At 41.4% G+C, this 14054-nt stretch overlaps 1 protein-coding gene across 2 annotated transcripts in view; it reads right to left on the bottom strand.

Moving 5' to 3' along the window:
- The window catches only part of LOC122549760 (protein FAM149A-like), a 115209-nt gene extending 101522 nt beyond the window's left edge, over positions 1-13687 (bottom strand). For both annotated transcript variants that reach the window (XM_043689735.1, XM_043689746.1), the window contains exon 1: positions 12704-13687. In XM_043689735.1, the coding sequence (XP_043545670.1) occupies positions 12704-13227 (524 nt within the window). In that variant the 5' untranslated portion in view covers positions 13228-13687. The remainder of the gene's footprint in view (positions 1-12703) is intronic.
- Positions 13688-14054: the final 367 nt, after the last annotated feature.

Genomic DNA, 14054 nt, shown 5'->3' with positions numbered 1-14054 from the left:
CAACGGTCGTGTTGTTGTGGTCTGGCGATGGAGGAGTTCAAAGACCTGCATATCCTTGGTGGAGTGGGAGGGGGAGTTGAAGTGTTGAGCCACAGGGTGGTTGGGTTGGTTGGTCCGGGTGTCCCAGAGGTGTTCTCTGAAACGCTCCGCAAGTAGGCGGCCTGTCTCCCCAATACAGAGGAGGCCACATCGGGTGCAGAGGATGCAATAGATGATGTGTGTGGAGGTACAGGTAGATAGAAGTTACCCAAATTAAAAATATTTTGCACAAACAGCTTTTCTATTTAACAGATACAATCCAAAATACTTAACCTAAAACTAATGAAGAGAACTACGATCAACACATGAACACGATTGATGAGGTTCAAACATGGAGCTGCAAGAGAGGCATAAAGTTGGAAAATGCAAAATTAAATTAGAGATAGTTTGCAAGAATGGTGAAGGATGCATTTTTTTTTTAAATTAAGAATTGAGTGGTACTATTGGGTTTGTAAAAAGAGCCACCTGTACCTGGAAAGAACCAGTTACAATGACTTCTCGCATAGGAGTCAAATGAATCAGGTCAGAAAATTATTGGAAATGGAGTCAAGGGTCCCAAGAGTGAATCTCAGAAAACGTTTAATTCAAACTCAGAGCAAAAAGGAGAAGAAAATCTCAGCACTAGATATGGTGAAACTTGCGTCATTTACACTGATAAAAGAGAGGTAGGCGCTGGGGAAACCAAGATGAAAGGGTAAGGAAGGATATTCTATTTCCACTAGTTAATATGTCAATAACTAAGGGTCACAATTTCAAGATTGACAGCAAGAGAGCTAGAAGTGAGCTAAAGAGAAATTTCTTTACTCAAAGTTGTGAGCATCCTGAATGTGCTCTCTATGAGAGTAGTGGAGATGGATTCCATATGGAGGCTTCAAAAGATATCAATTTCACAAGAAGAAGTTAGAGGGCTACAGAGATAGGGCCGGAGAGTAGGATTAGCTCTTTCAGGAGTTGGTACAGTCCCGATGGCTCAAATGGCCTCCTTCTCTCCTGTAAAAATTCTGATTGCATGCAAGAGAGAGAAAATAAAGGCTTTCCATCTGTCAAAGATATTAAAAAGTGGCTTGGAAGTACTTGAGAACATCAGCGGTCATGGATGCATGATGGTCAAACAGATGGCTAAAGGCTGCCAGACGGTAGCTAAAACAATACAATTTTAAGTGACCCTGGGAGAGAGCTTTTCTGTTTATTTTTGGGTTGGGCAGCAGGGGAGGGGGGGGGGGATGGTTGAGAGAAAAAAACAGAAGGAAGTGAGTTCATGGATCCCCTCTAACACAGCTGCAGGTGCCTGTTCATAAGAATGACCCAAACCTTCCATTTGCTTTCAATTTCAATAAACCATCTGACTCTCATGCTAAAATTTCCACCCTAGGCCTGCTGCAATGGTCCAGTGAAGTCCAATGCAAGCTTAAGGAATATCATCTCATTGTCCACGTAGGCATATTGCACCCCTCAGGACTCTATTAAGTTCAACATCTTCAGAGCTTGAACACTGTCCTCCCTATGATTACATCCATCACCAGTTACCCCCATGTTTTGTTTGCATGTATTTGCTCTCAGCAAAACTGACCTATTTTCTTCAATTAACACTTGTAGTTAATATCTTATAGACATATATACCTCTCCTCTAGTCTCATTAGCACACCCTTTAATGCTTGTTCTGGCACCCTCACTATCTGTTGCACTCATCCCTTTTCCTCTTAAAAACAAAAACTGCACACTAATTTGGAGGCTTTTTTGACAGTGGTAGCGTCCCTGCTACTGGGCCAGAAGGCCTAGGTTCAAATCCCAATTACTTCAGAGGTGTACCATGACACATGAGAACCAGTTGATGAAAAATATCTATAAGAAATGGTAGTCTTAGCATTTTGAATTTTGATGGACATTACACATTGATTGAAGCAACAGTACTCACAGCATGACTTGGGAATAGTCACGGGAAGATGGTGCTTCTGACCAAGTCACTATGTTCTGTGTAGTGTTTTGATTTAATTGCCATACATCAGATGTATCATCTTTCTTACAGTAAATCCTGACTTGGAAATAGATCACTGTTCCTTCAATGTTGCTGGGTCAAAATTCAAGAATTCCCTAAGAGCATTGTGAGTCAACCTACAGCACAGGCGGCAGCTCACTACCATTCTCAAGGCCCACTAGGGATGGGCAACAAATGCTGACCTAGCCAGTGATGCCATGTCCCATGAAATAATTTTTTTAAAAAACATAAACATTGACATCAATAATGTTTATGACAACATATCATTTCTAAATGGCAGTGACTGAGTGTTGACACTGTTACCCTGATTTTAGGTTTGAGCTGAGGGCTATTAGAGGGCAAAGTGGTGTGAACTTTATCCATATCTGAGTTTTATGCTAATCTATCAAAGAACGTCCCATGCCCCAGCATAGTCATCCTTCACCTTATTTTTTTGATATTGTTCTCAACACACAGATAACATTGGACACGGAAATAAAGTTGTGCCATCAACCCCTAAGCATATCATCACTTGTTTGCATCAGAGGAAACAAATTAAGTGAACAACTGCATGCCCAAAATGGAACCCATCCACCAAACCATCAATTTAAACAAGGGGAAAAGTAGATAAGTTCAGTCATGGACACGATCCTCACCCCATTATTAATTCACAGGATATGGATGTCACTCGTTAGGCCAGCCTTTACTGCCCATTCCCAATTGCCCTTGTGGAGGTGGTGTTACATTTAGATAAAGCTTTCCAACTGGGCATTCAAAGCACAAGACCACCTTTGTACACTGACACCATGATACAGGTCCCTCGCTTCAAAGTGGCATATTGTAAATTCAGGGGCCAGATGGGTTTGATTTTGACGTATTTAAATAAATGATTGAAAAATTGTATGCAACAAGCCCACTTTTTTTTTAAACAAGTGCTCCTAGTGGCTGAGTTTCCTCATGGAAGCCAGACAGTGATCTTTTATCAGTACTAATACTGCACTAAAACAGTAAAGATATCTTAAACTGCAGCAATGACATCAATGGCTAAAATTCTGAGAGAAAAAAAAGTCATGCTTCAGTTACATACGAAGTATCTCCTATTTCAACTAACTGATAAATATTCACAAAATAATCCAAGGCGTTCTTTCACCTTGCAATCACCAAGGGAAATTTGTCACATTTAATTTTACAACTTGAAGCATACCGTTTATTTCAACAGTAGAAGGACCACACAACATATCAGTGCTCCAAAAAGCACAATAGACAGAATAGAATAAAAGCCAACAAATATTGAAGTCGAGACGAAGGAATGAAAACCTACACCCAGCTGTTCTTGAATTAACATTTTTTTAATTAGTTACTTGCACTCTGAGCTTAAATTGGACTGAGACAATTAAATATTGAAAACTTCAGTCTTAACCTTGAGCTCAAGTTTTCAAGTCCTTGAATAGCAGAGCGTTATATATTTCATTTCAGAGAAGAAATGTTATACGATATAAAGATTGGCTTGGTTTGCCATTTTAATTAATTTCTTTCCAAATGGCAGCACCTAAATTGTCTAAGGTCTCCTGTACTTTAGAAGCTTTTCTCAATTTAGATGCCATTTTCCTCTTGCAATACTTTAATTATAACTTGCATAAACATTTGTATTTAAAACATCACCAAAAATATACAGCATAAGCACCACCACTAATTCTAATCATTATTTTTGTCAAGGAGATTTTATTTTTTGCAAAATGAGCTCTGCAGAGTCATGGAATGAGAAAATTAGTCAATGCATGGCTTTTCTGATTGACATATATTTCAGTGGATTGTCACAGTCTGTCACTTGAGTGTTCTATTCACATATGACCGCCATATACCTTATATATATGGTATATATAAGGTGATATATGGACCGCAACTACACTGGCCCCACCCCCCATCTTTTTCTTCGCTACATTGATGACTGTATCGGCGCTACCTCGTGCTCCCACGAGGAGGTTGATGCTGTGCTGTTTCAGCAATAAAGTTTCAACTATATGGCACTTTAAAGTGGAAGAATGGTTTTACTATAAAACATTTAACATCGTACAAGGTTTCAATGTCCTTCACTGGAGCAATACAAACAACTTTTGACACAGGCAGATAAGGACATTCTGTGGCTGATAGGTCAAAGATATGGTTTTTAAGGAACATCTCGAAGGAGGAAAGAGGGAAGAGAGGCAGAGAGATTTCACAGAATTCCAGAGTGTAGGGCCTAGCCAAACAAAGGCATAGCCATCAATGGTAGGATAATTAAAATCAAGGATTTTCAAGTGCTGAAAATTGGGAGGAATGTTAATAACTGGGAAGTTTATGGAGCACATTACAAAGACGGGAAAGCCCAAGCTTGCATCCCAGTCAGCTACAGCATAGCAATGAACAGTTGGCAATGATAACTAAGCACTTACTGTATTGTACAGACTTCTAATGCAATCATATCAGCTTCTGTTTCCTATTAGTTTCATATTGAGTAGATCATGAGATAGAAATTATCATGTAATCATTTTCATTTTTGTGATAGGAAATGACATCAAGCAGACTGCATTTAACTCAAAGGGAACAAAACTGTGCCACAGCCCATTGCACACTGGATCAAAAATATAAGCATTTGGCTGCAGTATACTTTTGAGCACTAATCATCTTTCATAACGAATTAGAGTTTCCAAGGGAATGACATGCAGCAAGACAATGGGAGAACTTGGAAATGTCATTCTGAATACATGTGGGGAATTAATGTGGATATTGGGAAATATTTATCACACTCTGCAATAGACTACCAACTAAAGCATAAGTATGGATGCTCTATATACCTTCATCAAGAAGTCCATCAATGGGGAGCTTATTTCTACTTAGGCTATATTAGACAGTATTTAGAATACAGCAAAGACCACTCAACCAACAAGTCCATGTCATGCAACTAATCCCTGATGCTCCTAGCACCCTTATTCAATGCTCCCACTATTCCTTTCTCCCTCATGCTTCCAGCTTTCCCTTGAATACATCTATTCTAACTACCTCAACTACTCCTTATGATGGCAATTTCCATTCCAACCACTACATAAGGAAATTTCTCCTGAATTTACCATTAGATGTACTAATGAATATCTCATGTTTATGGCCTCATATACTGTCTCACCATCTTTTCTACATTTATCCCATCAACTTAAAGACTTCAACCCCTCGGTTTTATCCTTTCTGGAGATGTTTTTTTTCCTCTGCGCTAACACCCCATCATCCCCAGCCTGATCTTTTCTCACCAGCTTTAAAATTGAGGCTCGGTGAGTAGCGACCTATTATTGCCTGCATTTGACCAATTAAGGGACTCAACTGTTAGACACCCAAGACCGGATCTTGACTCCCTCTTAAATTTTCAGACAGGTCGAGGCAGGCAGGAAAGATGCAGAAAATACACCCAGGAAAGTTGATGGGGACCTGCCTACAAATCCTTCCTCCAACAGGGGCTGTAAAATTCTGCCTTAGATGTGGGTTGACATGAACTCCAGTTTGACAACATTCAAGGAGAGGTTATATTTTGTGTGCAGATCTAAAGAGATCAGGAATGGTTTGCAAATCTGAACAGGGGGAATTATACACTAGCCATCTGCAAACTGTAGATCATGTACAGGATGTACATGGCTGTCCAATTGCTATTCAATTCCAGATAACAGCAGAACTACTGACTTTGTCTATCCCCACTATATTACTGGCCTGGGCCCTTGCCTCTTCAGTTGTAATTGGCTGTCACTGAATTCATGTGCATTAGGGCCCATCAACAGGAGGTGATTCCAGCTTTCGTCAGAAGGAGGTAGATTTAAAGACTTGATCATTCTTACTTGATCATATCAAAGCAAAATTCACAAGACAGCAGAAGTAACATCAGCAAAATTGTGAAGCAATCTCACTGGAAGCAACTAGTCCATTTGCCACCGTGCATAATATTTTTGTTTTCAAAAACATGATGTGCCATAGACCTGAAATGCTAATTGTTTCTTGCCATTGATATCACCTGAGATCTTGAGTATTTCCAGTGTTTTTTGCTTTTAGTTTAAGTATTGGTTGACAAGGAACATCCTCTTATCTGTTATCTGCCTGTTATTTATATATACTAACATTCATGACATACCTTATGTCCATTCATCCCATAAAAATGGGAGCAGAAATATTCATCTGAATCACAAAATATCCAAAGTCATGGAATGTGAACCTTCCAAAGCTGCGCCCTGTATTCCCAGAACTTCCTACTTGAATCTTCTGTCAGTTTTGTGCCCCTCCCACAATACTGAAGCAGCCTTTATCAAAGACAGAAGTGACATTATGTTTGACTGTAACAAAGATAAACTATTCCTCCACATCCTGCTCAGTTTGTCTCCAGCTTGAGATGGTTAACCTATGCCAACTCCTATTTTCTACACAATCTCCTCAGGTACTTCTCCATTACCAGTCAGTCAAGTGAGACCACTCTCACTCTGTTCCATTCTTTTCCATCTCGTCATAACCAGAGAACGACCTGCAATAGTTTCTCTTCCTGCTTCGACACCCTCACCTCTGATGATCCCAGAGGTAGCCCATTATAATATGGATCAATATACCATAAATTCAGTGACTGCTCAGAGTACCACAAACATCAGATAAGACAGAAAAAGGTTCTCCTAATCCCATTTCTATTTCTCCCTTGCTATCATAAGGGTCAGAGGATACTTGGAGTTTCTTAAAAGGTGATGGGAGCAGCAGCACAATGAGCAAAATTCATCACCACCCTCACTTAAGTTCACACCACTGACATTTATTTGCTTCTGCAGGGGATCATCTGTCCATGGCTCATTTATGACGTAAATCAATTCTTTGTACCCCAATGATGGACATTCTCTGTACTTTTCATCCACATACTGCAAAACATCTGGAAACACAAAGTCAGGTTTCACTGTAAACTAGTAACACCTAACTTTCCATTCAAGCACCTTCCTCAACCTGTCCACTGAATCTAAAATTACCAAACTGCCTGCCCAACATCTAATAGTAGATGAACAAAAACTTACTCCAACTTAAGACTAGGAAAATTGTAACTATTGAAACAGAGTATAGTCATGAATAATTTTTCACATTGTGAAAGAATATAGTGTGGCTCCTCAGGTATTAGGCCATTGCTTCTTTTAAAAAAAAAGTGTACAGAGGAACCTCGATTAACCAAATTTCAAATTATCCAAAGAAGATTTCAAAGTCCTGAAAAATTGTTACATCAAAAAGGTAAGTATATTCAATTTACCTGTACCGAAGAACATGTGAAAATGCTGGCAAAAACAAAGAAACTCAAGCAACAGCGACTGGATTTTTTTTAGCTAAGGGTTAGTTACACAGCCCTTTGCAAAAGTATGTGTTTTACAGTGTGATATTAAAGAGTTAACTTGCTCTGCTGACCTGCAGGAAATTGGATGTCCCAAGGCTAGGGTGGGATGCCTCTGACTTACAAATAGATTGTAAGAAATTACATTATCATCTCTTATTATTCAGATCCATTTACATGGCCATTTCCTCACCATTCAAAAGCCTATTTACATTTGCATTCCCTATTCAGAAATCAATAAGAACATTACAGTCGGAATTTGACTACTCCCTGTAGTTAAAAAATACAATTCACGGCGGATCTGGCCATTAAAAGATGATTTGCATTACATTGATTTTGGAGATGATGTGGTCACTGCATTGTGTTGAGTGGCATGTGACTGTGAGAGTGTGACTGGGGGTTGTCTTGTGAGTATTACTGACTGTGATGTAAAGATTCTTTATAAAGGAAAGACTGTTTCCTTTGTTCAGAGACAGCTTCCCTGGACACGCTTCGCAACCATGGCGAAGGGTGTTCAAGGTTTCTCCGAAGCTTGTAGTGTATTGTGCTTAATAAAATTTTGCTTGTTCACAGAAGTTGGTGTGCTGTAGTTGCATCAAGTGTGTAAAGAACCTCAGGGAAAAATAACTTAACAATAGTACAGGGTATTCCCATCACTTTACTCAGCTGTTCATGAAAAAAATGGCTGAGAACATAAAGGCATGAGGCAATGCTTCTGTCTTTCTATCGCGACAGTGAGCTCCCGGAAACTGACAAACGCTCTTGCAATTGTAGAAGCTGTCCGGGACCTTGTTTAATGCTGAGATTTCAGACACCGTATTTATGTGATGGTAAGTCCTTCTCAGTTTAATCTTTGCATTCTGCAAATTACGTTTGTTTAAATAGCAGACTCATTAAAATTATAGATTTAAACAAATTCTCCGGTAGATCATAGCGTTAGATTCCCTTCTTTAAGGTAAAATCGATTATCCCAATATTCAATTATCCGAATGAAATAGTGCCCGCCCATCTCGTTCAGGTAATCGAGGCACCACTGTATTAATAATCTCTTTTTTTAAATCCATTCACAGGGTGAGGGCGTTATTGTCTAAGTCAGCATTTATTACCCAACCCTAATTGCCGAGAGCTGTTGACAGCAACCTGGGTCTGGAGTCGCATGTAGGTCAGACCAGCCAAGGACAGCAGTTTCCTTCCCTAAAAGGATATTAGTGAATCAGAAGGGTTTTTTTTCCAATAATTGAGAATGGATTCACAGTCATCATGAGACTCTTATTTCCAGATGTTTAGTAGATTCAAATTCCACCATATGTCTTGGCAGGATTTGAATCCAAGTCCCCAAACCATTACTTGCATCTCTGAATTAACAGTCCAGCGATAATACCACTGGGCCATTACCTCCCCTAGATCTAGATTTGGTGTACAGCACAATCCCAAAAACTACAGAACACAAAAAAAAACTTAGAAGCACTGTGAAGGGGTGAGTCAGTTTCAGTTTTTTAAGTTTTTAAGTTTGAAGTGCTGTTAGTAAAAAGCAAACGGGGAAATGCTGAAGAATCATTGATGTACAGAAACAGGATAATTGATGGGAAGACAAAAAAGCAAGAGGGCATGGTCAGAAATGCAGGGCGTTATTGATAAAGTATAGGAAACAACCAGGCCACACAATCAGCAAAGATCAAGAAAAAGGTTTTGAGGCGACACAGTGGTTAGCATTACTGCCTCACAGCACCAGGGACCCTGGTCTGATTCCAGCCCTGAGCGACTGGCTGTGGAGTTTGCACATTCTCCCTGTGTCCAAGTGAGTTTCCTCTGGGTGCTGCAGTTTCCTCCCAGCACTCCAAAGATGTGCAGGTTAGCTGGATTGGCCATGTTATCCTAAGACTATGACCCCTACCTTCAGATTCCCCAGCCAGGGAAGGCATCTTCCCTGCATCTAGTCTGTCCAGACCTGTTAGAATGTTATATATTCTAATCAAAAACCCCTTTAATCCTTTTAAACCCTACTGAACACAGGCCCAGTTAAACCAATCTCTCCTCATATGACAGCCTTGCCAAGCCCCGTATCATCTGAGTGAACATCCACTGCGCTCCCTCTATGGCCAGTGCATCCACCCTTTGCCAGGGAAATCAAAACTGCACACAACACTCCAGGTGTGATCTTCCCAAGGGCCTGTATAACTAGTAAGACATCCCTGCTTCAGAACTAAAATCCTTTTGCACTGAAGCCCAATATGCCACTTGCCTTCCTAACTGGTCTACAAGAATATACAGATCCCTCTGTATATCCACACTTCCCAACGTATCAACATTTAAATAATATTCTTCTTTCAGTGTTTCACACCAAAGTGTAAAACTTCACAGTTATCCACATTATACTGCATCTGCGATGTGTTCTCACATGCAACATGCCTAGGTTGTCCTGAAGCCTCCTTGCATCATCATCATCACAATCCCACTTAGTCTAGGGTCATGAACAAACTTGGAAATATTGTATTTGGTTTCCTCAGGCTGAGTTTATATATATCATGGATAGCTGAGGACCAGCACTGACTCCCTACATTACACCACTAGTCAAAGGGTCATGCAGAGATGTACAGCACGGAAACAGTCCCTTCAGTCCAACTCGTCCATGCTAATTAAATATCCTAACCTAATTTAGTCCCATTTGCTAACACTTGGCCCATATCTCTCGACCCCTCATTCATATACCCAGCCAGATGCTATTTAAACGCTGTAATTGTACTACCCTCCACCACTTCCTCTGGCAGCTTATTCCATACATGCACCACATTCTGCATGAAAAAGTTGCTCCTTAGGTCCTTTTTATATCTTTCCCCTCTCACTCTGAACCTACATCCTCTAGTTCTGGACTGCTCCAACCCAGGGAAACAAACTTTGTCTATTTATCCTATCCATGCCCCTCAGGATTTTATAAACCTCCATAAAGGTCACCTCTCAGCCTCCGATGCTCCAGGGAAAACAGCCCTAACCTATTCAACCTCTCCCTATTGCTCAAATCCTCCAACCCTGGCAATATCCTTGTAAATCTTTTCTGAACCCTTTCAAGTTTCACAACATCTTTCCAATAGGAAGGAGACCAGAATTGCATGCAATATTCCAACAGTGGCCTAACCAATGTCCTGTACAGCCACAACATGACCTCCCAACTCCTACACTTAATGCTCTGACCAATAAAGGAAAGCATTCCAAATGCCTTCTTCGCTATCCAAATACCGGTGACTCTACTTTCAAGGAATTATGAACGTGCAACATGCCTAGGTCTCGCTGTTCAGCAACACTCCCTTGGACCTTCCCATTAAGGCCTGCTTTGATTTACTTTTCCAAAATACAACACCTTGCATTTATCTAAATTAAATTCCATTTTGCCATTCCTCAGCCCTTTAGCCCATCTGGTTAAAATCCCATTGTACTCAGAGGTAACCCTCTTCACCGTCCACTACACCTCTAATTTTGGTTTCATCTGCAAACTTACTAACTATACTTCTTATGCTCACATCCAAGTCATTTATATAAATGACCCAGCACCGATCCTTGTGGCACATCACTGGTCACAGGCCTCCAGTCTGAAAAGCAACCCTCCACCAACTCCCTCTGTCTTCCACCTTTGAGTCAGTTCTGTATCCAAGTGGCTACTTCTCCCTGTATTCCATGAGATCTAATCTTGCTAACCAGTCTCCCCAAGGAACCTTGTCAAATGCCTTACTGAAGTTCATATAGAGCACGTCCATTGCTGTCTTCATCAATCCTCTTTGCTTTTTCTTCAAAAACCTCACTCAAGTTCATGAGGCATGATTTCCCACACACAAAACCATGTTGACGATCCCTAATCAGCCCTTGCCTTTCCAAATACATATACATCCTGTCCCTCAGGATTCCCTACAACAACTTGCCCACCACTGACACCAGGCTCAATGGTCTATAGCTCCCTGGCTTTTCCTTATCCCCTTTCTTAAATAGTGGCACCACATTAGCCAACCTCCAGTCTTCCAGCACCTCACCTGTGACTATCAATGATACAAATATCTCAACAAGGAGCCCATCAGTTCCCTAGCTTCCCACAGAGCTCTAGGGTACACCTGATCAGCTCATGGGGATTTTGCATTTCAAGACATCCAGCAACTCCTCCTCTGTAATATGGACATTGTTCAAGATGTCACCATCTATTTTTCCACATTCTATATCTTCCATGTCATTCTCCATGTCAAGATGGAAGGAAAATACTCATTTAGTATCTCCCCATCTCCTGCCGCCTCACACACTGGCTGAGTGCCTTGCTGATCTTTGAGAGGCACTGTTCTCTCCTTAGTTACCCTTTTGTTTTAATGTATTTGCAAAAACCCTTTGGATTCTCCTTAATTCTATTTGCCAAAGCTGTCTCATGTCTCCTTTTTGCCCTCCTGACTTCCCTATTAAGTATACTCCCACTGCGTTTATACTCTAAGGATTCACTTGATTTCTCCTGATTATACCTGACATATGCCTCCTTCATCTTCTTAACCAAAATTTCTCCAGTCACCCAGTATTCTTTACGCCATTAGGAAAAAAATATTCCTACTGTGTTTCTGGTTTGTCAACCAATTCATAACCCATGGCAGTATATTTCCCCCAATATACGCCACCCTCTTATGCGAGTCCTTAACAAAAATTTTGATAAAATCAAAATGCACCACATCCACTGGTTTCTCTTATCTGTGAAATAAATCCTAAAGGGGGTGCAGAGGGAGAAACACCTCGATTTGTACACGTACAAAGCATTAATGGTTACAGGACAGATTAAGGATGTAGTTAGTGAGGCACATGGGATTCTCTTTTTTAAAAAAAAGGGAGAATATAAAATCAAGGTGGTGATGGTGAACCTTCAGTTAAAAAAAAATCTAGCCTCGCTGGAGTGCCGTGCCCAATGCGAGGCATTAAAAACTTTGGGGATCTCACAGAAACCTGTGAAATTCTGTCAGGACTGGACAGGGTCGACGGAGGAAAGGTCCGGATGGAGTCCAGAACCATGAGCTCCGGTTGAAGGTTCCGTGGTAAACTATAAAGGATTGAGAGGAGGAGAAATTTCTTCACTCAGAGTTGGGTGAGCTTGTGGCGTCAACTACCACAGACAGCTGTCAAAGCTAAACGACTCCAAGGCGGCGTCATGGAGCTTAAGGGATCATTGGATGTGGGGAAACAAGTGGGAACAGGTCATGAAATTTGGAGCGTCTGCAAAGCAGGCTTCGTCAAAGTAAATCTACGTTTTAAAAATGAAAAGCTAACAAAAAAAAAATCTCCCTTCCCCCATCAGAATGCAATCTCCTTACTTTCCATTGCTACTTTCTATTGAATCAGTATCTGTGAGCCCCTCCTCGCCGATGTTGGGCAATGTGATGGGATGTTGCTTGTTCGACAGTTTCCACGTAACGCTATCCTCAACGGATGCCGAGGACCTTCCCGAGCCAGAAATGATGCTGTTGTTTGATCCGGTCTGAGCTGGCACGGGTTTTACTGCATTTAAAGCGGCCAGGTTGGAGGACGGAAGTGGCCGGGCTGCTATCTGATTTGCACTCCCTGTACTCAGCCCGGCGGACTTGGGCACAGTGGCCGAGGCTGGGAGAGAGGTGCTGCTGTTTTTGACGGTGGCAGGGCTGCCTGGAGCAGAGCCACTTGCAGAAAGTCCAGAGGCTTTCCCGGAGACATTGAACAAGGAAGAAGTGAGAGGCGTTGCTTTAGCTGAAGATACTGATGGTCCACTGTTGGAGGAACCCGCTGGCGGGACAACAGGAGAGGCGGAAGTCTTGAAAATGTTTGCAAATATGGTTCCCAGATCCAGCACTGCAAGCTTCATTTTTTTGTTAAAGTCAATTAAAGCACACCAGCTTCTTCAGCCGCAGGACTCCAAGCAACAGTAACTACAGGCAGTTAAGAAATTTGACACGATCTAACTTCCCCATTAAGAAGAAAATAAGTTTTCTTTAGAACTCGGTCTTGCAGATATTCTCCCAGGCTATCCATTTCTCTCCCATGAACTGCCGCCGTTGCCGATACGACACGCTGTGTGATTGAAGAAACCAGAGTCTTGTTTGTCAGCTTGCCTATTGGTCTGCTGTTATATTGCTGACGAAGAAATAACTGCAACTCCGCAGCTTGCTCGGCTGCTTGTATAGTAATAATTCTCTTCGGAGGACAAGAACAAAAGATTGCTATCAAAAACAAGAGTTGGCTGGCCAGCAGACTTGTCAGGTGACAGCAGCAGCACAGGTTGCTACGCAAAACAAAACCCTTACTGCTGGTTGGTCCATTACCAATGACTGAAGGGTGGTTCTTATTTAACATGTAAGGAAACAGATTTCTCCATTCTCAAACTATGAAGATTTGATATAGGCATTGAATGCATGTTCCAGTGTTGACTTCTCATTGCACTGACCTTTTAAATCCTCTCTTGGAATCTGTACTCACAAGGCAGAGCCACTCATCTGCTCACCAGGCAGAAGCCCGATGAACATCACGCTGTGCAGCTTGCTGGATTGTGGCCTCTCCAGTGGGTTGAGTTCAGGGAAGGGGTGGAGCCGCTGAAGAGCTACAATCGGGCAGTTGGAATGGGCCCTGGGTTGCATTAACGTGGATTACACCTGTGAGGTCATAGAGATGTACAACATGGAAACAGACCCTTCG

This window comes from Chiloscyllium plagiosum, chromosome 1 (genome assembly GCF_004010195.1).
Source record: "Chiloscyllium plagiosum isolate BGI_BamShark_2017 chromosome 1, ASM401019v2, whole genome shotgun sequence".
Taxonomy (NCBI): Eukaryota; Metazoa; Chordata; class Chondrichthyes; order Orectolobiformes; family Hemiscylliidae; genus Chiloscyllium; species Chiloscyllium plagiosum.
Note: the sequence above shows the minus strand (reverse complement) of the source record. Positions and strands in the feature narration are given on the sequence as shown.